At 53.4% G+C, this 26,627-nt stretch overlaps 10 protein-coding genes across 10 annotated transcripts; 6 read left to right on the top strand and 4 right to left on the bottom strand.

Moving 5' to 3' along the window:
* Positions 1 to 831: 831 nt before the first annotated feature.
* On the top strand, positions 832 to 2,103 carry LTS14_009337 (uncharacterized protein; the record flags this gene model as incomplete). Its single annotated transcript, XM_064842019.1, has 4 exons — positions 832 to 947; positions 998 to 1,445; positions 1,511 to 1,816; positions 1,882 to 2,103. The coding sequence occupies 4 exons, from the start codon at positions 832 to 834 to the stop codon at positions 2,101 to 2,103; spliced, it is 1,092 nt and encodes a 363-aa protein (XP_064690529.1).
* Positions 2,104 to 2,617: 514 nt separating this feature from the next.
* Positions 2,618 to 3,061, bottom strand: TIM9 (protein transporter tim9; the record flags this gene model as incomplete). The annotated part of the gene is made up of 3 exons (XM_064842018.1): positions 2,618 to 2,815; positions 2,904 to 2,973; positions 3,045 to 3,061. 3 exons carry the CDS (start codon positions 3,059 to 3,061, stop codon positions 2,618 to 2,620), a joined length of 285 nt encoding a protein of 94 aa, XP_064690528.1.
* A 1,395-nt stretch (positions 3,062 to 4,456) lies between these two features.
* Positions 4,457 to 7,471, top strand: SAC7 (GTPase activating protein (GAP) for Rho1p; the record flags this gene model as incomplete). The annotated part of the gene is made up of 3 exons (XM_064842017.1): positions 4,457 to 4,616; positions 4,678 to 4,833; positions 4,890 to 7,471. 3 exons carry the CDS (start codon positions 4,457 to 4,459, stop codon positions 7,469 to 7,471), a joined length of 2,898 nt encoding a protein of 965 aa, XP_064690527.1.
* Positions 7,472 to 8,728: 1,257 nt separating this feature from the next.
* On the top strand, positions 8,729 to 10,573 carry LTS14_009334 (uncharacterized protein; the record flags this gene model as incomplete). The annotated part of the gene is made up of 1 exon (XM_064842016.1): positions 8,729 to 10,573. One exon carries the CDS (start codon positions 8,729 to 8,731, stop codon positions 10,571 to 10,573), a length of 1,845 nt encoding a protein of 614 aa, XP_064690526.1.
* Positions 10,574 to 11,359: 786 nt separating this feature from the next.
* On the top strand, positions 11,360 to 13,020 carry LTS14_009333 (uncharacterized protein; the record flags this gene model as incomplete). Its single annotated transcript, XM_064842015.1, has 2 exons — positions 11,360 to 11,544; positions 11,607 to 13,020. The coding sequence occupies 2 exons, from the start codon at positions 11,360 to 11,362 to the stop codon at positions 13,018 to 13,020; spliced, it is 1,599 nt and encodes a 532-aa protein (XP_064690525.1).
* Positions 13,021 to 13,876: 856 nt separating this feature from the next.
* Positions 13,877 to 17,569, top strand: PSD2_2 (phosphatidylserine decarboxylase; the record flags this gene model as incomplete). Its single annotated transcript, XM_064842014.1, has 2 exons — positions 13,877 to 17,344; positions 17,399 to 17,569. The coding sequence occupies 2 exons, from the start codon at positions 13,877 to 13,879 to the stop codon at positions 17,567 to 17,569; spliced, it is 3,639 nt and encodes a 1,212-aa protein (XP_064690524.1).
* Positions 17,570 to 17,924: 355 nt separating this feature from the next.
* On the bottom strand, positions 17,925 to 19,037 carry tsn1 (Translin-1; the record flags this gene model as incomplete). The annotated part of the gene is made up of 8 exons (XM_064842013.1): positions 17,925 to 18,000; positions 18,062 to 18,198; positions 18,255 to 18,340; positions 18,408 to 18,504; positions 18,553 to 18,686; positions 18,750 to 18,803; positions 18,854 to 18,890; positions 18,951 to 19,037. The coding sequence occupies 8 exons, from the start codon at positions 19,035 to 19,037 to the stop codon at positions 17,925 to 17,927; spliced, it is 708 nt and encodes a 235-aa protein (XP_064690523.1).
* A 1,036-nt stretch (positions 19,038 to 20,073) lies between these two features.
* On the bottom strand, positions 20,074 to 21,129 carry LTS14_009330 (uncharacterized protein; the record flags this gene model as incomplete). Its single annotated transcript, XM_064842012.1, has 3 exons — positions 20,074 to 20,309; positions 20,363 to 20,954; positions 21,016 to 21,129. The coding sequence occupies 3 exons, from the start codon at positions 21,127 to 21,129 to the stop codon at positions 20,074 to 20,076; spliced, it is 942 nt and encodes a 313-aa protein (XP_064690522.1).
* A 2,192-nt stretch (positions 21,130 to 23,321) lies between these two features.
* On the top strand, positions 23,322 to 25,009 carry YOX1 (Homeobox protein yox1; the record flags this gene model as incomplete). The annotated part of the gene is made up of 3 exons (XM_064842011.1): positions 23,322 to 23,449; positions 23,497 to 23,608; positions 23,660 to 25,009. 3 exons carry the CDS (start codon positions 23,322 to 23,324, stop codon positions 25,007 to 25,009), a joined length of 1,590 nt encoding a protein of 529 aa, XP_064690521.1.
* Positions 25,010 to 25,805: 796 nt separating this feature from the next.
* LTS14_009328 (uncharacterized protein) lies at positions 25,806 to 26,478 on the bottom strand (the record flags this gene model as incomplete). Its single annotated transcript, XM_064842010.1, is given in 2 exon segments — positions 25,806 to 26,294; positions 26,314 to 26,478. The coding sequence occupies 2 exon segments, from the start codon at positions 26,476 to 26,478 to the stop codon at positions 25,806 to 25,808; spliced, it is 654 nt and encodes a 217-aa protein (XP_064690520.1).
* Between the last annotated feature and the right edge of the window lie 149 nt (positions 26,479 to 26,627).

Below are 26,627 nucleotides of genomic sequence, written 5' to 3'. Positions count from 1 at the left end.
ATCGACACGGCCTCGCATCACCATTCTTGATTGAGAGAGGCATTGACACAGGCACACAGCACGCCGGCGAAGGCGAGGGCCGTAGCACTGCCATCGCAGATGAGTAACAAGCTGAGGTTTCATCACAGCCAGGCTACAGCGTACTGAAGGACATGAAGCCAAACGGCCGAGAGAAGAAGTGGTATGGAGTTAGCAAGGCCAATGGGAAGTCACGCTAGCGATCTGAGGCGGGAGCATTGTTCATCCGATCTCGCTACGGACGGTAGACCCCTTCGTTCCACTTCGGCCAGCCTCTACGCCCGAAGCAGGTGATTTTTGCGCCTCTGCATATACGTGCTTCATCTCGACGCAAACAACGCATCCGCGGCGACAACAACCGTAGGCTGGTGGTTGGTCTACATCCTCGTGCCCAAATCAGCTCAATGGTCGACATGATGACCAACTGCAGCAATCTCGTAGATGGACATGCCACAGCCACTCTTCCCGGATTGCTTCGACTGAGATCGGAGCTTGTATCTCATTTGGGAGCCTCGTACGTCCCGCTTCCCCAATATAAAGACTCCTGGGTATCCTGGAAAGGGCGCAGGATGGCGCTGTTCTGGGAGCTGCATATCGGCCGTTGTCGAGCCGTATAGGCAGCATCGGTCGATAGTGGGAGGAGGTAGGTGATCTGTGCCTGGTGGTTATATAGATGGCATGGGAGAGACGATTGATGAATTACTGCTTTTGCTACCCATCTGACCTCCACACCATTCCCTCCAAACCACACTCTCCATTCGATCAGCTTGTCCCCATCCATACACTCTTCCCTCTCAGATACTTTCAGCGAACATGGTCAAGGCAACCAGACCCCCAGCCAACGGCTTCGTAGCCATGATGCGCCGCCTCTATAATCCTCTAGGCTTCTCCAAAGGCTACAACTTCATCTTCTGGTTCATCAGCATGGGGTTGGTCTCCGACCACATACTCAGACCACTACAATCGCTGACCATCACAGCTACCTCTTCGGATTCACCCTTGCACGTCTCCAGTACCTCTCCTTCTACGGCGTCTTCTGCTCGCCCACTGCATCCGGAGGCACAGGTGCAGCTCCAGGAGAATGCTTCTACTACCTCCGGAACCCGTTCAAGATCGGCATGATGCTCCACCTGTTCTGCATCCTTCCTGCCGCCGTACTGGTGGTGCTACAGTTCATCCCGGCCATCAGGCACAAAGCGATCCTGTTCCATCGTCTCAATGGCTATGCCGTGATCACACTGTCTCTCATTGCCAATGCCGGTGCACTCATTGTTCTTGAACACGCCTTTGGTGGCGACTTCACGACAAGAGTCTGGGGAGGGACGCTAGTCATTTCCACCACGGTATCATATATTATGGCATACATCAACATCAAGCTGCTCCAAATCGACCAACACCGAGCATGGATGATGCGAGCCTGGGCTTACGTGCGTCACTCACCACCGCCAAGGACCTCGGATGTACGAAGCCTCCAAGCTAACGAGCACGATAGTTCTCCACCATCATCACGATCCGCCTGATAATGATCATCTCCGTCAACATCTTCAGCAGCATGCACACCTTCTTCGCCGTCTACCCGTGCGAGCAGATAAACTTCGTGATGGGAGAAAAGGGAACCCTCAAGTTCTACCCGGGCTGCACACCCTACTACGACGGCAGCGTAAAGGACCAACGGGTAATAGTGACGCCCAACTTCAACGGCGCAGATCCGATGGAGGTTGCTGCTGCTTTGGGCGTCGCCTTCGGTACAGCAGGATGGTTGGCCTTCGTGATCCATGCCATCATCGTCGAACTCTACGTGAGTCCTTGACCACATCATCCCTCATACAGATTCAGAATGGAAGCTGATATACCCGCGTTCAGCTCCGTCTCACACCTGCCGAATCCGAACGTCTGCGTCAAGTGTCGTACGAGCGACAACTAGCTCGCGGCTTCAAGCGTCCTGGCTACGCTGGTCTGGTAGCGGAGCGCTTCGGTGACGCTAATCCTTTTGTGCTGGCGTCGACGGTGGAGGAGAGAGAGCTTTCGGACGATAGCGGGCATTTCGCCCTACCAGATCCTAAGACTGGTGTGCATGCGGCGTAAGGCTGGTGTGTATACAGCGTAAGACGACTGTGTGTGCGGCGTAAACCTGGTATGTAGGTAGCCTGGAGATGGTATCGTCAGTATGGCGAGGGGCAGAGTCACTGCTGGGTTGCGAGCAGGTGTGTGAGCTGTGGCCGACTGGAGACGCTCGACTAATATGCGCGACGGGTATGGGATCTGCCGAGCCGGAGGGAGATGGAGGTTCTGACGATATAGTACAGTAGTAGAGATGAGATACCCTCTCATACGCTTGGCATCGCTACTGAAGCTGTCAGGTTGGATATGTAGCGGTCCTTTCCTTCGGACTGCGGACAATATATCAAGGCCACAGAACACCATGCAATGCCGGTCAATGTACACTCCAGGACCCTAATGCGCTCGTCCTTCCCTCGCAGTCTCTCATCAAGCCATATCTTACAGTATCTGCTGCCACGCTATGTTGGCAGTGAGGCCCTCCAACCACGTATACATCACAACTCTCAACCATTGAGAAACCCTCCCAACACCAAGTCCTCTACCTCCCCACCCCCATCCCACCCTGCTGCGCCATCTGCGCATTCTGCTCCTGGAACCTCTCCCCCAGCCTCTCGGAGCTCTTCAAGAACTTATCCACACACCGCATCACACACCCCTCCTCCTTCGTAAGCAGAGATTTTGAAGTAAAGTCATTGACGCAGTCGTTGAAGCAGCGCTGGACGAGGTTGGAGTACATCTAGAAACATATCAGAGAATAGTCCAGGTGTATGGATGTCACATAATTGATTGATTGATGGTTTGATTGATTAATGGCCTGGACGTACATTCATGAAATCTTTCATCTGCTTGCGCTCCATACGGCCCTGCAGTTCGCGCTGCTCCGCCGCGTTCAACCTGGGATAGGTATGTTAGATTCTACTATTCCTGATCTCTCTTCCTGACTGCTCATGTGACCCTTTACGTACATGTCCATGCCGCTCATTGTGGCGCAGTATCTATTCGTAGATAGATTCGATAGGTAATATCCAGAGCGATCGTGCTTCGTCGTATGCAAGATGCGGGAAGTCCTTCGATGGTGGCTGTCACGATAATGCGATCGTAGAAGCACCCTCTCGTCGTAAGAGCTCCAAATCAGCTTTCATGAAGCCCGGCAGACGGCATCTCGGATACAGCCGTGCTAGGCCGCCTTTCCGCAACCACTTGGACGGATCAGATCAGCCATCTCGAAGCTCGTTTCGGGTCAAGATGCTCTCTGCTGGCCGCATAACACGTTTCATGTGTCTGCTTCAGCATGAAATCCTGCCGTCTCGGACTCGATAAGACGGAAGAATTATAGGCACACCTGGTAAACCACCTTACGTCATCCGAGGAAGCGAGGGAGGGAGAAGAGATGGATGGTATTTTTAGGATGGGTTGGTCGTCCCCAGTACCAGCCTCGTTTCGTCTCTCCAGATCACGTTGCGGCCCACCCATCACAAGCATCACGATCACGCTGCTGCTCACACGAGACTCCCACGTCATCCAGCATTATTAGGTGCAAAGATATCACACGCCCATGCATGTCGTACTGATCCCAACGAGGCCAACGGCTCGTGTCATAGTAGTCTTCTGTAGCTGCAAGCAATAATTCTATTAGATTGAATTCCTTCCTGATCCCAACCCCTACTGCCACTCGCGTAAGAGAAAGCAAAACCACCAAAGCAAAGCAGAGCCGCCAGGGATCCTCCTCCGCTGACTTTACCCTCGCCTACGCTGGCCGCCCGTGATTATATTCTGTTGTGCAACTTTGTGCTCACCACACGCATCCAAGACATTACGGGCTTGCTGCATCGCCGTTGTTGACATACGCACGCCGAGCTTCGATTGCATTAATATTATTGCTTCCTCGCTGCGGATTGCCTTGTTCACAATTGCCAATCTCTGCTCACCAGAACTACTGCTGTCTCCACACGAAAACACCACTTTCGGTCCACTCCACTCAGCGGCCTCCCGCGCTCATCATTGCCTGTGACGGGGCAAGAATAGCTTAGCTTCTTTGCTGGTCACCTGCGCATGCGATCAGCCACACTGCATACACGACACGACACGACACCTCTCCAGTTACTTTCTGCTGTCCTCCTCTTCACTGCAAGCACGCGGCGGCAAGTGTCGTGGCTGCTTGGTGGGCGTGCGACGTTCAGCACCTGCTTTCGAAGTCGCGTCACCGCCGACGACTGAAGCGACTGAAGGCTTAATTGCGCGACACTTTCGCGACAACACCTAGCATTGATACTCGGCGACGCGCTGCACGCATCTGGATGCTGTAGCACGTGAACATCAGCAGGCAGGCAGACAAGTCACACGACCGCGCGTGTGAGGTAGTAGAGGCGCGCGCGACATGGCCAACGGTGGGGCCTCGATCGCGCAGGCCGCTGGGCCTGGACCGAAACCTCTGCCATTGTCCGCGCAGCAGCCCGAGTCGGCGCAACAGAAGAAGGACTTGGCGAGCTGGTGGAGGAACTTCAAGCGTAGTGATAAGAAGGCGCAGGAGCAGCAAGGTGCGGCTTTGTGATTGAGGAAGGAGCGGAGTGGAGTTTGAGCATTACTGACACTCCCTAGGCACTGTCCCACATGGGATCTTCGGCATTCCTCTCCCGCAATCCATACGATACGCGAATGTTGCCATCTCGCTATACAATGATGAGGGGCAAAGCTACATATACGGTTACGTGCCAATTGTGGTAGCAAAGTGCGGCGTGTACCTGAAAGAGAAAGGTGAGGTCACCCGGCTTGCATGCATAATATTTAGGTATATACTGACAATATCCCAGCAACCGACGTCGAGGGCATCTTCCGCTTAGCGGGCAGCGAGAAGCGGATAAAAGAGCTCAAGGTGGCTTTCGACTCTCCCGACCGCTATGGCAAAGGTCTGGACTGGACGGGCTATACAGTTCACGATGCTGCAAACATCCTCCGACGATACTTCAACCAGCTGCCGGAGCCTATCATACCGCTGAACTTTTACGAGCGATTCCGAGAACCACTACGGAACCATCAGGCACAGGCAGTGGGTCATATTGAGGCACAGAGCCCGAGCGTGGGCAACTTCGACCAGGAGTCCGCAATCAAGGTGTTTCAGAATCTCATCACGGAGCTACCACCGCTGAATCGGCAACTACTGCTGTACATCCTGGACCTCTTGGCTGTCTTCGCGAGCAAGTCGGACCTTAACAAGATGACGACTGCTAACCTCGCCGCCATCTTTCAACCTGGTATCTTGAGTCATCCACAGCACGACATGGCGCCCCAGGAATATCGACTCAGCCAAGACGTTCTCATCTTCCTGATCGAGAACCAAGACAGCTTCTTGATTGGTATGTCAGGTACTGAAGCAGATCCAGAGACTGTTCGGGATGTCCAGAGTGGAACGCCAGCTCAGCAGCCCACAACTCCCACGACTCCGAGTCGAGTAAAGACTGGCATTGGGCGATCGAGCTCCAGTGCAAGTGCTGGAGCTGAAAGTGTACGAAAGTTTGGGAACATCAGGCGGAATGTCTCCGTCTCGAGCAGGCACAGCAGACGGTCAGAATCCGGGCCAACACCAGTGACACCCGCGATTGGAACAACACCATCCACCCCTACCAGCGGCGTATACCGCAGCAACACTGCGCCATCTCGCAGAAAAGGCGGTTCGAATCAGTCCCCTCGATTTTCTCGTGACAAAACGTCAGACCCGCCAACACCAAGCCCAGGCGCTGCCACGATCACGGAAGAACGAAGAGACCTTGCACTAGGGTCCATGCAAAGCACGCCGGTGGCGACCATTGCCCCGACTTTTCCAGACATCCCATCACCACAAGTATTGTCTGCTTCGTCCAGTGAAGCGACCACACCATTGGCTGGTGTTGGCAGTGATACTGCTTCCACTGTAAAGAGCGACTACACGACACCAAAGAAGGACACTACACCGCTCCTTGCTCCTCCTGGCAGTATGGACCAGACCAGGGACAGGTCGACCTCAAACACGCCATCAACTGCCTCCTCTCGTGGCTTCCTGGATATCTTCAAGCAGTCGCCGATTAGTGATGGCGAAGGACGAAAGCCGAACAAGCTCCAGAAGAAGCGGATCCCGGGATCTTCACTCTCGAGTGCTCAGTCGTCAACCCAGTCGCTGGAGCATGTTACACAGCAGGAGAACTTCCATCAGCGGCCTCCAGTCACGCCACCTAACTTTCCACAGGCTGTAGGGGAGGGTAATGGTGATGAGGCAGGTACCAAGTCGGCATACGCTACAGCCCAGACAACACCTGTCCAGCCCACGCCGCAACGCAATCCTACAGACGCTACACTGCGGCCGACGACCTCACCCACGCAGTCTTATCACTCGACAGATCTGTCCGATGCCGACATGGTTGGCGATGACATGCCGACGCCCGGTGCAGAGCAGCCAGATCAGCGCGAGAAGAAGCGACACAGGTGGCGGCTGTCAAGATCACAGAATAAGCTTGACACGCCACAGACTCCCAACGCTAACAATAGAGAAAATCCGATGGGCAACATGGCAGCGCGAGAATTGCAGACTTCCCGCTCAACTGTCGGTAGCAGTGTAGGAGGAGGACAAGCCCGAAGAAGCTTCCAAGAGCCAACAGCACTCATGCCCTCGGCCACGGACCCGGCGGCTGGCACGCCGATACCTACCGGCTCCCTACAATCTTCATCGACGGAGCCGCAGGTATTCTCTGACTCGGAGCGTGAGAAGAAAGGTCCCATGTCGTGGATTCGGAGTAAAATCCAGGAGAGGAAAGAAAGGGATGCGGAGAAAAGGGAGAGAGCGAAGACGCCAGAGAGGGGCAAGGAGAGGGAAGTGAGGACGGCGAGTAAGCAGGATTTGAGGTTGCCTTCTGACGCTATTCCTGCGAGAGGGAAGTCGTTGGATGTGCAGAGAGCTAGCGCGGCAGTGGCGGCTGGTCCGGCCAGTACGAGTGGGAATCATAGCCCCACGAGTGTCGGTGTCGGTGCTGCACCAATGCCTACGCAGATGTCTGGCCAAGGTCACCTATCAGCCCAGGTACTGCATCAGCCTCCGACTCAGCTCCAGGGCCCTCCGCTTGCGCAGGTCCAGACGCAGGTTCCGGTTCAGAAGATCGAGGCGCCTCAGCAGGTGCAGTATATGGCGTATGCACCGCCGCAAGGTCAGCAGCAGCAGCAGCAGCAGCAGCAGGCGAATCCGCAGCTTCAACCAGCTTTACAACTACCGCCTCCGCAGCATGCACAAGTGCAACAGGTTGCAATAGGACACGCTCCAACAACGAGTACCATACCTTCAGCAGCACCAGTGCAAGGAGAACAACGGCATTCCGAAAGCAACATGCAAACTGCTCCGACCTCGAGTGCGCCGGGGCAGGCGATATAGAAAACATTCCTTTAGTGTCTTCGTGCAAAAGAACTTTTCATATGTAGCAGGCCGGGGTAGGTAAAGAGGGCCATCAAAGTAGCATGAAGACTGTGATTATCGAGAATAATATCCTCTCACACTGCGCCTTTCGACAACCGATGCAGCGTCGCACCTCGTAGTGCACTAGTAGATACGTCCATATACCCATAGCTCGAGCACATATACATGTCATCTCGTTTCACATAATTAGTCGTGTACGTATCGAGGTCGAGCTTCTGCTCTTACATCATTGGTCAATGCGCGGTTCTACAAGTGGCCAAAGATAGAAACAGTTTTGCTGGGATGGGCTTGCTTGCTTGCAAGAGGTGGAGTTTCGTTCGCCGCGGGCATGCTGCGTGTGTTTGTGTGTGGTATGGCAGAGTTCGAGACATTCCATTTCTTCCAGCCTTTTGGCAATGGCCGGGCTCGGAGTTGTTCGTCGTGGTGACCTGCAGAATAATGAGGGCAGGCTGGACTGGTGCAGATGGACGGGACCGTACCTCGATAGCTAGAGTGTTGCTAATCACCCATATGGACTTTTCTGCCGTGTTTAACATTGCATATCAATGCTTCATCCGCGACACGGCCTATACGACTCCCGGCACTCAACACACGTCACGGTCTTGCTGCTATCCAGTGGCCCACATGCAACACGAACTGCAACGTAAAGGTTTTCCATACACCCCAAAACTGCTGGCGATGGTGCTAAAACCGTCGGGATCAGCGTGGCGAGAGCGACTTGCGAGACTTGGCACATAGTAGGTCGAAGGTTTGTGCTCCACAGTCATGCCGTGTTTTAACGCGCCCCCCAGCGACATCTACACTTTCCGAAGGGGTGTTTCTATTCTTTCGTTCCATACCATCTCCTTGTATCTTGGTATCGCTGTACATTCGTTTCATTGTGACGACGACTACAAGCGTTTAGTGGAAGGAGGACAAGCATACGGGCGGTGATTGAAAGTCGATATTGCAGCCGGGATTGGGATTGGACGGTTATTGCGTAGGCGAAGGAATAGCGGCCAGCCACTTTAAACGGCTTAACGCTGACTGGTGAGTCTCCTCTAACGGACACGAGTTTCTCATCGATCCTTTTCTTACATCTCGAGGTCTTCTGACTGACCATGAATCCTTTGGTAGCTTTTCGGCGCTGAGCGCTTCTTGAGCCAATTCTTGTTATTTGTTTGAGTTGTGACCTACAGAGGGACGGAGACGTGGATTGGATCTTGTTTGGACGACATGTTTTCCTTACGAACGATATGCCTGCTGGCTCTGCCACTTCTCGGCATTGCGCAAGAGCAAGTTGTGCGCGACGGCGCCAGTGCGGACCTGGTGGACCTCCAAAGGGCTGTCGAGAAAGTTCCCATAGAGTCGCTACATGCGGCGCTGCGGGATCATTTGTCGCACTATCGAGACGGCGTGTTCGAGGATGCGCAGACTGGACTGGAGCAGATTCACAACGATGACCCGGAGCTTGCGACAAGATTAGTGGATATTGCTGTGCAGGAGGCGGCCGTCAAGGAGCTCCTCCGAAAGCGCCAAGCTAGCAACAGCACCGAATCGTCCACTGTGGTCACCTCGACCAGCGCGGTAATCGTGACCGACCCTACCACGACCGTGGTGAGCTTCACTACCCAAACGAGTACCGTACCCGTGAGTTCCACACCGAGCTCCACCCAGGCACCGAGCAGCACGGCTCAAAGTACAACCCAACAGAGCTCCTCCCAAGCTCCAAGCTCTACTTCTCAAGGTCAGTCTACTCAGGCTTCTTCTTCGCCCGTGGTCGTGGTATCAAGCACAGTCGAGACGCAAGGCGGGACCACATTGACATCTGTGGTCTCCTCTACCCAACAAGGTACGCCTGCAAGTTCTTCTGTCCAGCAGACGGCAGGTTCGTCTGCTGCTTCCTCGGCGCAGTCACCGGCTGGTGGTTCATCCGCTGGCAGCTCCGCTCAAAGTAGTGCACAAGGTCAGACTACCTCTGCAGGTAGCGGTGCGACAAGTGTTGTATCTAGTGCCCAGTCTACTAACGGTGACTCTTCCGTGATACTTCAGTCGACTACCCTGACTTCTGGCGGTAGCACAGAAGTGATTGTCGTTAGTGGCTCGGGTCAGACTTCTACTATTTCCACTGCTTCTGATGGCTCGGTTGTTTCTCAAGGGCAGGGCTCATCATCTTTAATAGGTAGCACTCAAGGCGGCAGTACCATCGACATCACCACCACGAATAACGCCGGAAGCACTGTCGTGTCTTCCATCGTCGCACAATCTACGATCGAGGCCAGCACGCCGTCCCCAGTCACCACCACGAACCAAGCTGGAAGCACTGTTGTCAGTACACCAGCTGCTATCACCGCAGGCACTGTCAGCGGCGGCTCGAGCGGCGGCACAGCAAGTGGTGTCTTGGTCCCCATCGTGATCTCGACCACGAACTCAGCTGGAAGCTCAATCGCTATCACGACTTCTGCCTTCCAGTCCACCGCGCCAACCAGCATCGAGGTCCCGATTACGACTACGAACGCGCAGGGCAGCACCATCACCACCTCTACACTCGTGCCAGCCGCCGTCATCAGCGGCACCAATTCCAATGGTCAAGCATTCACTAGCACTTCACCGCTAGCAAGTGTGCAGATCGCATCTGGCGGCCGTATCGTCACCTCTGCAGCCGCTCTCGGTGCCTCTGCCACCCGTGGAGCATCGTCCGGAATGTCTGCCGAGACTACGACCGATCAGTTCGGTGACAGCGTGGTCATCACTGGCATGTCCGCTGGCCAGGTCGTTACGACGACTGATGCTAAAGGCCGCACTGTCGTTCTTACATACACACCAGGTGGCGGTGCAGTCAGCGAGCTTGTCTTGCAGACCACACAATTGCCTAATGGTCAACGCTCAACCATCACCTCTTTTGCCGTCGTTGGCGGTGGCGGTGCCGCGACCTCCACACAAGCTGCCGCGGGTGGTAGCGCAAGCAGCAGTGGCACTCACCACCTGCAGTCCGGCCTCGCAGCACCAACAGGCAGATATGTGGGTGAGGTCGCTGCCATGGTTGGTGGCGTGATCGGCATGGCTGCTGTAATGCTTTAGACTACTGTCTTGCGAGACGAACGGGCAGTGGCAGTTTGTATATATGAAGGATGTGCTATTATGATGGACGACTCTCTTTGGTCTATCTAGACGGGCATAGCGAATTGGACAGGGCGGCGTTGACAGGACGACCGAGGGTGGATTTGTTTTGAGACAGATGTAGACATGTAATCGTGCTGAAACAGACTGCGCGAGCAGAGATATGAGCTACCTGATCTCTTTCAATCCCGCATCATTATCGTCCAGTTTTGGCATCTCGGAGATCTGTCTGCACGCTTTGACGTGAGACAGTCTGGGCCATAGCTTTATCGAGGCATGATGCAGTCCTCACTTCTTATCCTTACTTCACTGACATAGGTGCACGGCACAGGTGACATAGCTTGGGTCGCACAGCGGCGTACGGCTGCTGAGCCAATGCTGTAGCTCGACATCTTGACCTGCTTTGTTTCGCCACTCCTTTCTGCGATTCTGCGCTACGATAAGTGGATGGACAGATACTGCTCGTGGGTCACCATCATTGTTCATTGATCTTCATCCAGCACAGATTGCAACCACTTCTGATTGCGCGCTCAACTCGACAACATTGTTTGGTCTCGTATGACGTATTTTGCAACAAGAAATGGAAATCACTGAGCACTGCGGCTATCTGGTACCAACTCTCCGTAAGTGTTCAAAATGTGTTCCTGCCGCTGATGGTGTACACAGGATATCAACGGCACATCACGAATCCAAGACGATCTACAGAAACGGGGCACCTCGTTGCCAGCTCCAAGTGACGACAGAAACATGCTACGCGTTGCCACAGCTGCGAGTAGGCCAACGCACGTCGGCATCGTAGGCGCCGGGTTCGCAGGTCTTCGATGTGCCGACGTCTTGCTGCAGCGTGGTTTCAAGGTCACAATCCTTGAGGCTCGGAACAGAGTTGGTGGCAGGGTAGCACAAAGCAATCAGCTTGGGCACCAGGTGGATCTGTAGGTCAGCTTGCCATATTCTGACCACCACCTTGCGTTGCTGTACTTATGCTCATCGTTAGGGGACCCAACTGGATCCATGGAACGCACCAGAATCCAATGCTGCAGCTTGCGAAGCAGACGGACACTTTGTTACATGCCTGGGATGAGGATGAAGCAGCATTGTCATATGGACCAGACGGCAAGCTTCTGGATGACCAGGAAATTGCTGAGTATTCGTCACTCCTGTGGAATGATGGTCTAATAGCCGACGCCTTTCGCTACAGCAACGAGCAGCATAGCGATATCGACTCAAGCCGCAGTCTCCAAGACTTCTTCGCTGAGAAGGCCGCAAAGCTGTTCCAGGATCTACCGAAGGACGAGGCTGAACGTAAACGAAGGATGCTTCTGCTCACCACGCGCATGTGGGGAGCATACATTGGTAGCCCGGTCACGAGGCAGAGTTTAAAGTTCTTCTGGCTTGAAGAATGCATACAAGGTGAAAATCCTTTTGTGGCAGGAACATATGCCAAGATTTTGGAAGCTGTGGCGAGACCAGCACGAGAGAAAGCCGATCTTCGACTGGAAGCGGAGGTAGTTGGCTTGTCACCAGGTGCAGATTCAACAAGCAAGACGACGACAGTTCGACTTGCAGATGGCCAAGCTCTTGATTTCGATGAGGTTGTGGTGACCGTGCCGCTGGGCTTTCTGAAGAGGAACAAGGAGATGTTCAGTCCGCCATTACCGATTCGCCTGTCACAGGCTATCGACAGCATAGGTTACGGTACGCTGGACAAAGTATATATTACCTTCCCATCAGCATTTTGGGATGAAAGCACAAGTACCAACGGCGCCACATCAAACCATACCAATACCTCGCTTGATCGCGTAGGCACGACACCGAACTTTACAGCGACAACGGCCCCACTGCACCAGCCAGCTGATGTTGGCGCAGTTAGAGAAGAGGGCAAGGTAGGTTTCATCCACTGGCTATCACCTTCGTACGCTTCAGACACGAATCCTGAAGGCTGGGATCCGCAGGCCATGAACTTGGCTGCACTACCCAGTGACGCTGCTCATCCCACCTTGTTATTCTACGTCTACGGACCTTGCAGTGAACACATCGCATCCATCGTCAGTACAGCCCAGTCAGATGCAGATCGAGATGCAAGACTGATCGCCTTCTTCCAACCTTACTTTTCGCGCTTACCCAACTACTCAAGCACAAATCCGGCATGCAAGCCAAAAGCGATTCTGGCCACCGCGTGGGCGAATGACAAGTTTGCTGGCTATGGGAGCTACTCCAACTTCCAGGTTGGTCTAGAACGAGGTAACGAGGACATTGAGGTGATGCGGCATGGGATGCCGGAACGAGGTTTGTGGTTTGCTGGAGAACATACTGCATCTTTCGTGGCATTGGGCACAAGTACGGGAGCGTACTGGAGTGGTGAGGCTGTGGCCGAGAGGATCGTAAAGGGTTATGAAGTGGCGAAGTAGCCCTTGGTCTTTTTATAAGGTCACCGCAAGTGGGATCTACTTAGAGCACTGTTCCGTAGGAGCGTCGAAAGGCTTTGGTGTAGATCTCAGCAGACCTCCTACGGATGAAGTGATGGAGGTATATTGGCCCTCTCCGAACAGCTTGCGAAGTCTGCATCGGTCCTTACGAGTCTGTTATATAGAGGATCTGCGTGCCTGACATGAGCCTGTGATGAGGTAACTTTGTGATGTGATACATTACTGTAGTATGGCAGCTTTCGGTCCGCGGGAGAGCCGACGATGACGCCGAGCTGAAGCACGTTGCTGAAACACATGCGGTGTGAGAGTTTCGATACACGAGCACCGAATCCATGAAAGCTCACCGGATGCATGTGTGGTGATTGTCTGGAATGGGAGGTCCAGATCTGATACCACTCGGCAACTTCTGCCGAACCAGAGGCAACAGACAGCACCTTCCGATCCAAGTAATATAAATGCCCTCCACGCAATGCTGCGGGGCATAACGAGCACAAAACAGCAGCCAACGTCCGTGAAACGCCTCCCGCCAACAACCGCCTCGGCAATCCTTTGCTGCATCTCTCTATTGTTATTGGGATCCTGGAGGAGCCCCTAACACAGTACTGTCGCTCACCCGCGGCATAGAGTCAATGTGTGTTCCAGCTCGTCCTTCTGCTGATGGAAACGTTCATTGCTTGAGCTGTCCAACGTCATAACTCCGGCTAAGATAGCTTCACGATTGGCATTGGCAAGCCGGCTGTGCTGTCCATAACCCACTTGCCGCGGGTCGGCATACATAGTGGCATACTGAACACGCAGCGGCTCGTCTTCCTTGGCCCTATACCCTCCTCTTGGCACCATGCCGCGGCCACACATACCTCATCACCTGTCTCTGAACCGTCTCAAGTCATCCTCTTCCACCCATCAACAGAGCAACTCCGGATTGTCCACTCCCCAGCCTCAGAGCCGCAATGAGAGTCCAGCGCGCACACCAGCGGCGGTAGAAGTTGGCAGCATGCACTTACCGAAGAAGCACAAAGATGCAGTCGGTACCTCAGCCACGCCGGCGGCCGACCAGAGAGGCGACCACAAAGGAATGGGTCTGGTGATCAGGGTACATGTGGTCAAGGCACGAAATCTTGCACCCAAGGATAAGAGTGGCACGTCGGATCCATATCTTGTTCTTTCCATAGGAGACGCCAAAGAAGCAACGAGTGTGGTGAGCAAGACGTTGCATCCAGAATGGAATCAGACTTTCGAGTTCCCGGTGGTGGGTGCCGATAGTACACTACTGGAAGCAGTATGCTGGGACAAGGACCGCTTCAAGAAGGACTACATGGGCGAATTTGACGTCATGCTTGATGAAATGTTTGGGTCTGGGCACAACATCACAGAGCCGAGGTGGTTCAAGCTCGAGAGCAGAAGAAGTGGTCGACGGAAGAAGAAGGATCAGAACGTGACTGGCGAAGTCATGCTGAAGTTCACACTGTTCGATCCACTCAATACTGCGGCCACCGCCCAGCAGGTTTTGCAGAAGTTCTATGGTGTGGTGGCAGATATCGGAGATGATGATGACGAGGATGAGGATGACTTACTCAGCAAGATGAACAGCCGTGATCTCGACGACCTGAGCGAAGAGGAAGAGGACGGCGACGATAAGGAGCGATCAGATGAGACACCAGACGACGAAGGTACACGAACACCTGGTGGGACTATGATTCTAGACAGCAACGAGAAGCAGCAGCGCCAGCGGCGGCAGAAGATCAAGAGGCTGAAGCGTAAGAGCAAGCTCAAGACGTACGAGTTCAGCGGTGCGTCAGATGTGGCTGGCGTACTCTTCCTCGAAATCAGCAGGATTACAGATCTACCTCCGGAGCGCAATATGACTCGCACGAGCTTTGATATGGATCCTTTCGTTGTCACGAGTCTGGGCAAAAAGACATACCGAACCAAAGTCGTGAACCACAACCTCAACCCTGTATATGACGAGAAACTTGTCTTCCAGGTGCAGAGGCACGAATTAAACTACAGCTTGAGTTTCGCCGTCGTAGATCGAGACAAATTCTCGGGCAACGATTTCGTTGGCACAGCACTCTTTCCTGTAGAGAAGGTGAGGACCCTAGCACCCGAAGCTGATCCCAAGACTGGTCTATACAAGCTACCTGATCCGGACGCCATCACAGATGCAGACACGAGACGGCGGAAGTGGCGAGTGCCGATGTCTAGGAGTACATCGCAGACTGGGCTCGGCAAAAGTAGCAGGAATAGCTCCCAAACGAACCTCTCAAGGTTGACAAAAACAACTTCTAATTCAAGTCTGAGCAATCTGGCAGCGGCTGGTGATGTCGGTCCTAACAAAGCTGGTCTGAAGCGACAAGATAGCGACTCGAGTTTGATGGAGATCCCGCCAGCAAGACGCCCTGCGCCTACCAGTCATCCCGCATCCTTCAGCTCCACGAACGGACAGTCTGGTCTTGGCTCGGCGCATGAGCAATCTGACACAGATGAGACTGGCTTGCTCTATTACGAGCTACCACTTGAGCTCAAGAACAAGTCAAGGTGGGAGACCAAGCACAGCCCTGTGCTGTACATCAGATGCAAGTATCTGCCATACGATGCTCTTCGCCAACAATTCTGGCGAGTCATGCTTCGCCAGTACGACGCAGACGAGAGTGGCAAGATCGACAAGGTTGAGCTTGTGACTATGCTAGACACTTTGGGCAGCACACTGCACAACAGCACCATTGACGGCTTCTTCAAGCGCTTTCAAGCTGATAATGGTGGCGAGGACGTGCTGACAGTGAATCAAGCTGTCATTTGCCTGGAACGACAGCTCAGGATCAGTCAGGAGACTCACGATACCATGCACATGCCGCACTGGCACAAGAAGAAGTCTGATGCGTCGACCTCGACTGCTCATCTTGGTGTGGTGAATAATAGCTCACCCGAGGAAAGTCCTGGCGGTGGCACACCATACCTTGGAGGCTCCGACAATGGTCCAAGTAACCTAAGCCAAAGCACCCACTCGATACCGACGCTCGAAGTCTCCGATCTTGGCGATGCTGGCGAGCGTGGCGACAGGTTACCCGAGGACGATCTGGCCAATACAGCCTCACAACCTAGTGCCGCTCCAGCTACGCGGTCGCCGGAACTTAGCACTTCGTCCTTCGACGGCGAAGGATTCGACGACGACAATGAGAGCAAGGTAGAGCACGTCGTCGAAATTCACGAGTGCCCGATCTGCCACCTGCCACGTCTCTCACGCGGTAAAAGGACTACTGATGCCGACATCATCACTCACATTGCTACATGTGCAAGCAGCGATTGGCGAGCTGTCAACAATCTAGTCATGGCTGGCTTCGTCACAAGCAGTCAAGCACAGCGCAAGTGGTACAGCAAGGTGATCACGAAGGTATCTTACGGTGGGTACAAGCTGGGTGCGAACAGCGCAAATATCCTGGTGCAAGACCGACTTACGGGTATGATCAATGAAGAGCGCATGAGTGTCTATGTCCGACTTGGAATACGACTGCTTTACAAAGGTCTGAAGAGTAGAGACATGGAGAAAAAGCGGATTCGAAAACTGCTGCGGTCTTTGTCATTCAAGCAGGGCCGCAAGTATGACGACCCGAGCTCTGCCTCACAGATTCCAGGCTTTATCAACTTCCATCAGCTTAACATGGCCGAGGTCTTGCAGAAGGCGGAAGAGTTCAAGAACTTCAACGAGTTCTTCTACCGTAAGCTCAAGCCTACAGCACGCCCTTGCTCCGCACCAGACAACCCGCACATTATCGTCGCTCCTGCCGATTGCCGCTCCGTCGTGTTCAACCGCATGGAGGAAGCACAACGCATCTGGGTGAAGGGGCGCGAGTTCAGTATCGAGAACCTGCTAGGTGATGCCTACCCACAAGACGCCAAGCGTTATCACAGCGGTGCGCTAGGCATCATGCGCCTGGCGCCGCAGGACTACCATCGCTTTCACATCCCGGTGGATGGCATCATGGGCGAGCCGAAGCTGATTGATGGTGAGTACTACACTGTCAATCCGATGGCTATCCGCAGTACCTTGGATGTCTACGGCGAGAACATCCGTGTCATTGTACCGATTGATTCTGAAGTGCATGGAAGAGTGATGGTGGTATGCGTCGGTGCTATGATGGTCGGTTCCACCGTCATCACGCGGAAGAAGGGTGACAGAGTCAGGCGAGCCGAGGAGCTGGGCTATTTCAAGTTTGGTGGAAGTACTTTGCTACTGCTCTTTGAGCCCGGTGTTGTCAAATTTGATGATGACTTAGTTGGCAACAGCAATAGTGCTTTGGAGACCTTGGTACGTCGCGCTGCTTTTGCTGTGTCGTACCCTACATGCTAACAACTTGATCAGGTTCGTGTTGGCATGTCAATTGGTCACTCGCCGAGCGTTGCGGCATACATGCCGGATATGAAGAAGGACAACCCGACTCAGGAGGAAAAGCAGGAAGCGCGACGAAGAATCGAGGGGAGCTTAGCACCAAGTGCTGGTGCAGGCGTGGACCTGTCTATGCAGGTGAAGTAGGAAAAGTTTACGAGGCTATGGCTCAAGCATGGGTGGATTGTTGAAGCCGCGACATAATGATGAGATATGACTTGCATTGAGTACTGGGTTGAGAGCATTTCTTTGCATCTATGGCGTTAGGAACTATGTCGGGACAAGCACGAGCTGATGCCGTTGCCCTGCATCCCTACCTGAGGTAAATAAAAGCTATGAGTCGTTTTCCACGATCCCTGAATTAATAGACTTGCTTGGGCAATCCCATTGCCATCTGGTCGTGAAAGCCTGATCTGCTGGCACTCTCAGCGCTGCGCGACTTTCTATCGACACGTGCACTTTTATCTTCGTCCTTTGAATTGCCACATTCGCTCTCGGCCTTTTAGTCTTTGGGCAGTAGCCCACGCAAGCTGAGATCGTAGACCACGTCTTCGACTTCTCTGCTTTTGTACTTCAGCCTGTGCGAGGGTCAGCGAAGCTATATCTTCGTCATAAGGAGAGAAGCCATAGATGGCTTACCCATCACTACGCTTCCTCAAGGTGTCGTTCTTGAGATTGAGAATTTGGAAGCCGGCATGGACATCCTTGATGAACTGAGAGATCTGAAGCGGACGGCGGTGGTCCCCAAGTGTGACTGAGTTACGGGCTAGGCGAGCCTAGTGGACAATCAGTGTATGCTTCGCAGGTGTGCATGCCAGGCTAGGGAACGTACGAGCTCATCGGCCAAAGATATCAGTGCAAGGAGGTACTCTTCGATTGTGAGATGGAAAGTGTCGCGGTCCTTGACATTGACAGGTACTATGCACCTCGTCAGCTCAGCTTTGTCAAACATTTAGATGCGGTCGAGCGTTAGGTCATGCCATACCACCCATGATGCTGCCCACTTCTTCCATGTTCAGTAACTGTCCGGTGTCACCCTTACCGAAGCCACCTAGCCATCCACAGAAGAGGATAGAGAAGCACTACATTCGTTAGTGGAACGACGCGATATGGCTATGGGAGGTACCCACAGCGTCCTGAACATGTCTCGTCCAGGCATAGTTGAACTTGTAGTAAGGATGTTTCGAAGCGACTTCAGACAGCCTCTGTATCGTGACAACTTCTTTCTCAATATTGGTTTGCGCTGCGCTGAGGACGCTTGGTACTGTGCATCGTTGTCAGCTGTCAATCCTGGCAAGGGAAACTCTTGATGAATAGTCCATCGTACAGTCTGCTGTGGCGGTCGAATGTGATCTTGATAGAATTGCTTGGGTGACGCGATCTAGATGCTATCAACCAATAATCCTATTCGCGAGAGGATGCTATGTATACCTTGCTTCTCGAGTTCTTGCACAATATCACGAAGCGCCTATGCCGTTTGCTCGCATCAGCACAGATCAAATCCAATGGCCATGGGACGAAGCCCTACGTCTTTGACGGCTGTATCTTCGTCTATCTTACGCTGTAGACTCTCGAAAACACCGCTCTGTATCATTCCGGTGCCGTTATTGGCCATGATGAAGATGCTGCCTATTCACTATTGTCGTGGTCGTCGGGAAAGAGTCTGCGGAGACAGCGCGAGGTCGAAGCTTTGTTTGACCTCACATCCATAAATTCTTCACGCTTCAATCTCAACATCGCTATGATGAGGTTCTACACAGATCTTCGTCTTCTACACCACTGTCGAATCAAACAGCAATACTCAATGCCATTGATCCTACACAACTCCATCCATAAGAATGGCTGGGGCCACAGCCTTGAAGATGCACACATCAACGACGTTATTTTCTATACATGTCTTCGTGCAACCCAAAGCGGCCAGTGCAGTTCCACATCGCGACGGCTAATGTGACCCTTCCACATCCAGCTCATGTCATCTGGAGAGTCTACCACATCTGGAGCCATGTCCGAGGCCCGTCAAACGAATCCAACTCCCAGTCACGCGATGGTGGCTTTGCGGAAACTCAATATTGCAACACAACAAGACGACGCTGTTGGCGCACAACCAACACCACAGCTGGCATATTGTGGCATGGCTCCCCGCGAAGGAGACAGATATGCTCATCCTCGTAGTGACTAATCGTATACCACTACCAAATAGGCAAGACGTGCTCGCGAGCTCTGTATGGATCGCCACTCTTGGCCCCTATATCCAAGGCGCAGCCTTCCAGGAACCTTAGGTAGAGGCCCTTGCATGTTGCAGAGCCTCAGGCTATCACGAACCCGACAGCGCCTCTCGATTGGGTACGGTGGCAAATGACTGTGCTTCCGCGCACGAGGGTTTGAGCAAGTCTAAACGAGTACGTGCCGAGACAAAGGTGTGACTGAAACAAAATCTAATGTACTGCCGAGTTCCCGATGCGTTCCTCTGGTCATCCATGCTTGTCCTGTATCCTCCCATGCCTGTCTTGTGTCCTCCCATGCCTGTCTTGTGTCCTCTCATGCTTGCGAACCGCTGAACCAGCAGCGGATTGTGATCTTCTATATCCCCTTCCTTAATCGTACACATAGCGCCCAAATCTCGATCAACAGATGCGAACAGCACAGCCACATCAGCGGCGCTGCAAGTTCCATTTCGCAGCGAACCATGTCTGGAACGAGACGGGCCGCACATCTGGGAATGCCTCGTTCATGTTCGCCGGCTCTGGAAAGTCGTACTGACCTTCTGTTGTAGCGATCAGGGCATGCAGTCGGATCTGTAGAGCTGGATCACGACGAGCTGTAGCAACTTCTAGTGCTGCACGTAATGTTGCTGGATTGTGCCATGAGATGGGATTGAACGGTTGACCTGTACCGATATTAGTGGATTTGCCATGTGTACTGTGTAACATGCCGACGTACCCTTCATCTGCTGTACTGTAGCGATGAGATCCTTGACAGTGATGCGTTCACCGCACATCCGCAGCTCAGAGGGCCATCGTGGCATGTCCAGTGCTTTCGTAACAAACTTGGCAACGTCCTGCGCTGAAGTCATGCAGATGGTCACGTTAGGCAGGTTGTTCGCATCGAAGGCTGGTGCTTGAGCACTCATGGTGCGACAGTTCATGATGTAGTCTCCTTCGTTGCTAAGACCAGATCCCAGTCCCATACGGGTCTGCCGAAGACCATTTGGCTGGAACCGCTCATACAGAATGCCGCATACGAAGACAGTGGTCTCGATGTGTTGACCGTAGTATGCCATCCAGCGTCCAGCAGCCGTCCGACCACGATCGAGTGGGCTGGTCTCTGGTCGTAACGACGGTGGGCCTTCGAACTCCGCTGGTGCAAAGCGCCGGACACGAACTGAGATGGCAGCTCTGATGAGCTCGATCTGGTTCTGACCTGTCACGGTGGATATGACGGTGTCGATGCCTCGTAGGGCGAATTGTAATGTTTGTATGTTAGCGTAGTCGACGACGATGACCTGATGATCACGACTGAGTTCAGGTTTCTCCTTGGTATCGTCAGCATGTTAACATTATGAAGGCCAGGCTGGCCGATGATGATGCTTTTACTTCTCTTGAGAGCAGGACGACATGATGAGCCGTGTCCTGCTGGACGAAGTGTGCGATGAAGCGTGCAAGGCCACCTGTACCGGCCACAGCGATCCGCATCATGGATCCTGACATGTCGTGCTCAGCAAAGCCGGAAGCTTGTCGTGATCGATGGTCTGCAAGAATGGGCCTTCGATCTCTCGCCATTATAGCCGTTGTCTGTCTTGTGTAACGATGTATCGATGACACATGCCCAGTACACGTGGCCTCCAGGTTACAATGCAGATTGTAGGCCCCAAGCCGCACGGTGAGCCGCACAGTGGTGACTTCTTGCTGCTCTCGACCGCAGTCGTCTGCATGTTGGTCCAGGGGTCAAGAGTGATAGAGGTAGTCAAGCCCTTGCCAACAGTCGTCCTTGTTGCCTTTTTCGTGAACCGAAACGGGCAGTCGCCACCTGTTGGTAAGCTTGCAGTGAATGTTGTAAGCTGCGGCAGGAGCATCGGTGTATCGTGGCTTCCGAATCTAACAGGCAGCGGGGATCGTCGAAGGATGACAGTATAGCATTGACTTGACCAATGGTTTGAGTTAGGTGCCTCGCTCGTAGGTAGGAGGATGCCGCAGCACGTGGAGTACGGATCAGGGAAGATAGTTTGGTCAGGCTGCCGTGACCCGTCAGCTAGGATGCAACCCTTGGATCTAAGAGTGGCTTGCCGAGATTGAGACTGTAGCCTATTGTGAGTCAGAATCGAGCTGTCCGTCGTCGTCGTCGCTCAATCAGCGTTATCTGTCTGTTGGTGCACCAAGTCAACCGTGCTTGGGCGAGGAGAAAATCGGAGGCCGTGCGTCAACAAACAAATAGGCGAGCGAACAATAATAAAAGAAAAAGGAGATCGAAAGTAGCCAAACCGGAATGTAGTTGTACACAGATGACCGAGCGAAGTCGCCGTCAACATGATTCCTTCTAGGCATGGTCAATGATGACAATTAATTGATACTGAGGATGACGCTTGCAAACTAAGGCCATCAGTACCACAGAATCTGAGGTTCACGTTCGTAATCTGTGTAGTCACAGTCGAAGAGTGCTGTTCCCTGCATGGGGCCACGGCATCGCACGTAGCGGAGGCCGATGGGAGGTATCGTTGCAATCGATGTGATTCGAGCGCCGTTCATGGCTCTTATTGCACCTTCACCGGTCTGTATCCTAGCACAAGCGAACGTGACCAGTAGTGGATACAGATATGTTTTTAGCTCGGCATTGAGTTTCGTGCCGAAAAAGCGCAAGCATGGTGCAACTATCGGAGTCCAGCTGTCCAGTGCTTACCGTTTGCTAGATCTGTTTTCAGCAGCTGGAGGTGCGACCACTACTAGAGCGCAATGAATAAAGCATATTCCTCGTCGTTCCAAGCCTATGGACGGGCTTGTGCAGAGGCAGCATCCGCTACAGCCCTACAGCAAGGTGAATTATGCGCACGTGGACGTGATACTTCAGTATGCCATGCATTCGCTCACCAGATAGCGTGGCTGCGGCCACTCCGATGAAATCTGTGGGGTTTAGACACTGTCGCATACGGCAGGAGCGAAGACCCCTTGGGCAATAGATCGTCGTCCAACGAGGCCGGGCTACAGATCGTGGGGTAGCAGGATATGGATGCTTATTGCAGGCCGTACACATGACTTATCCACAGGAAGCACCTTTGGCCGTTGCCCAATGCTAGAAGTGCCATAAGACGGCCATACCGTGGTCGATCCAAGTATCCGTGATCGCAGCGGACGTATGCGGTCTTTCGAGCTCCGGAGCGATCGGCATGGACTGGCCGATGGTGAGTTGCGTGATAAACGTGAGCAGCTGCAAGATGATGCAGATGCGACGATCACATCGGTAAGGTGTACGCCATACACCTGAAGGATTCAGCCCTACTGCGATGCTGGGCTCCTTCCAGAGTCATCGGTATCTGACGGCAATTCTTGGTCACGTGATCTGGATCCAGTTTCGCGATTGTGCAAGGGTCTTGTCGTGATTCGTGGAGAGCTTCGAAGGTCTATTGTCAGCATACCATGGCCAGCAGTCGAGCAAAAGATGTCTGGCGCGTTGTCTGGAAGGCGCGGTCAATGCTGCTCATCCTTGTCGACAGCACGAAGGATAAGGACAGGCTGGTGAACATGTTGAGAAGTGCGAAGATGTCAGAAATACGCGGAGTTGTTCTCGGAATGGAGCCGAACATTAAAGTCCGTGCTCAGCGCGTTTTCGGCGCGTCATTCGTCTCATCGAATAATGGATAACAACACCGCGTCCGACTTCACCTCTTCTCCAGCCAGCAAACGGTTCAATGGACGGCCTACCAAGCAGTGCGAATCACTATGCATTCCTTAACCATTCACCCAACACACTACCACACAATCTACCACCAGACCTCGACGACAGGCCGCTGGGCCGCCAGAAGCGGAAGAGGACTAGGTAGGCCTCAAATTACCACAGATATGGCATATGCTGACCCAGCCCAGTCCCGATGACCAAGCAGCTCTTGAGGCTGCTTACAAGCTTGACCCGAAGCCCGATAAGGCAGCACGTCTGGAACTGGTAAAGAGGGTGGCATTGGGCGAGAAGGAAGTGCAGGTGAGCATTTACATTTGGTCATGTGTGGCAGATACTAAGTGCGAGCTCTAGATATGGTTTCAAAATCGACGTCAAAGCTCTAGGCGGAAGTCACGGCCACTCTTACCACACGAGATTGTCCAGTATCAGCTTGCTCGACAAGGGTCTTTCTCTCAAGATCCAAACATGAGCTTCATGAGCTCGCAGTCTGTGAGCGTGGAGGACGAGAGCGAGGTGGTAGAAGACAATGCTCAGCGCCAGCTTCAAGTCGAGGGCGAAATTTACAACACAGGCTTAGCAGCAAACGTGCCAAGCCCTGCCACTGCTGAGTCCGTACCAAAACAGTCTGTGGGTAACAACTCCCCTGCTATCAGCTTGTCCGGCAGTGTCGAACACACTACTGAGGTCAGCTTGATTGCATCTGCAAAGGATGCTTCACCCACGAATCAGTTGCCGGCAATTCTTCAGCATGTTGAGCACCCTGTCAGCATTTCAGCCGTGCCACGTGCTACACCCGGACCTCCGCAGAGCATATTCACTGCAGCCCTCCCATCTACGATAGAATCCAGCAAACGACTAAAGAAGTCGCGATCCTTTGTGAGGCTGTCTATGTCCTCGGATGGAAGAGCATCCATCTCCACCCAGAACACGCTATCACCGTCGCCACCACGACCACGTCCCCAGGTGCATCTGGTCGACTCCAGCCGTAAACAGCAGCAAAGCGCACATATTCCCGAAGGTGGCCAGAGCTCACCATTCGTCAGTCACTCAGCCCTGCAGCGATCAAGCAGCGGACGATCTCGTGATAGCCGTGCATGGGAGTTCTGGTGCGACAAGGACTCGCGGACGGAGCTGGAGACCCAAGCTGAGAAAGACTCGAGTGGTTCAGCTGCTGACGCCATTGGTCTGTTGAGGTCTGCTTCTGGAAGAAGTGTTCTGGGCACCATTCCGTCGAAGCGAAACTCACTGCTCTATGGCAGACCTTCGGATGCGAAGCGGTCGAAGCTATTGGATGAGAACCGGCCACGTTTGAAAAGGTCTAGCACTTCCCTCCGACGGCTGCAGGGTGATAAGCACACTCTCAAAAGTGTCAAGGGCGGGCCAGGACTCAAGCACGCTAAGTCTGCGGTGTCAACATCCATACCGGCCAACGATTCTGACAAGGAGAATTGGTCGCCTGAAGGAGATCGTCCGCTCGCTCACCCTTCAGCACTGTCAAGGACATCTGGCAATGCAGGCAGTCGGCGTAGGAGCAAATCGAATCTTGGACGCAAAACGCTTGACGAGAACGCGGACCCGGAGGCTGACCCAGAGCTGGCAGCTTTCATGCGTAGTGGACGGCAGAGTAACAGTATGTCGTCTGAAGAGGACATGGACTGCGTGCAGGGTCTTTTGTCCTTGAGTCAGGGCAACTGGAAGTAAGCTCTGGCCAACTTGGCTTTCACGACATTTGGTTGGAGATTACACAACTAGGCTCTATCATACAGCTATAACTACGATTGGACATGGATGCCCACCTTACTTTCTTTCTAAATTTAGATTCTGATGTGTGGAACGACTCGCTTGTCAACATTACCAGGGTCATCATACTCTCTGGGTGAATGCCTATCAGTGCCACCGATGAAAAAAACGAGAAGTCTCCGCATACCATTTGTTTCGCATAGATATATCGCCAGCAAAAGCCGCCTCCGAGCGTGCCAAGTCCGTCATCGATCGTAATCTGATGATCTTGTCCTTCCTGCAATACAAGGGCTGGCCGCTAGTCGACACGGCGTGTTCCGATATAATGAAAGTCCGTGAAGGACCGCCAATAAGCAGCACCGCTACGAGGACGCAGTACCACGCCAGCACGTCGGAGCTCTTATGCGGATGCGGCCGAACAACGTCACCCGTCGCTGTACGGTGGACGATACCCGTGCCCGGCAGAATCCACAGCTAATCAATTGTGGGAATCATGAACAGTGGCATGAGTTGATAGTGGGCAGCGCAGTTTACAGCATCTACCAACAAGCTGGGATATGTACCTCTAATCGTATGGGCTGTATTCTCCCTGAACCTATGGAGATGCCGGTCAAGCTCAGCTAAAAGTTGATAATGCGCATTGCTCACGACCGAATAACATAGTTGCAGGCAATCTGACCGTCTGCAGCCGCATCGTTCGATATATCGCAAGCTTCTCACCTCCACAAGCACCTCTCTCACCACCGACCAAGGCATTCTACTTCAAGGTGAACAGTACCTTCCCCTTCTTTCCCCCGTCCTGCTCCTCCAGCCTCCTACAATACCAGCTGCAACCTACGAGCCAAGCCCTCAAGATTTCGGCCCAGTGGCAATGCTGAACTGCACTCAACATCGCCGACCCCTGATCCCCACCTTCAAGCGCACTCTTCTTGCCAAAAGCCTCGCTCAGCTCTTTCGGGAGTCGCGGTGGCTTGCCGTACTGCTTGACCAAGTAGACGCAACGATTTCTGTAAGATGAGCGACTGCTATAGGCGTCGACATCGATGTGCGTGCCGCAAAGACGTAGCCACGGCTCGATCGTAACCCGCGCGCTCGCCATGTCGAAGTCCGGGTCGACGCTGAGATGGATTTTCACCTTGAGCGCTTTGGGAGCCAGGTACTCCTGTTGACGAGCACTATCAAAGATCGGCAGCATATAGGCGAAGTCGAAGTTGTGCACGTGATAGTGCTGTTGCCCTGACGCAGCCTGGCATCGTGCCTCGTACATCGGTAGGGTCTCCGAGCGGATTGTCCCGTGTGGCGGCGAGGATGGCAGGTCCACGTATATGTTCGCCTTGAGTGTTCATCCACGTTTCGGTGACTTTGCCGATGGCCATGTCGTAGATGGTAATGCGGAGCTCCGCCGAGAGGCTGAGAAAGGAGGTTGGCATGTTGGCTATAGCTAATTGCTTGTTGGTGTGGCTGTTGATTTGTTGTGGAGAGTGAGTGCGAAGAGTGTGTGCGAAGCGTGAGTGCAAGAGAGGACTGCGAACGTCGAGTGCGAGGACAGCAAACTATGCGAAGGGACCGCGCCTTATAG

The sequence above is a fragment of the Recurvomyces mirabilis genome (genome assembly GCF_035927965.1).
Source record: "Recurvomyces mirabilis strain CCFEE 5264 chromosome Unknown scaffold_30, whole genome shotgun sequence".
NCBI lineage: Eukaryota > Fungi > Ascomycota > Dothideomycetes > Mycosphaerellales > Teratosphaeriaceae > Recurvomyces > Recurvomyces mirabilis.
The sequence above is the reverse complement of the archived record's forward strand: the minus strand, read 5'-3'. Positions and strand labels throughout refer to the sequence as shown.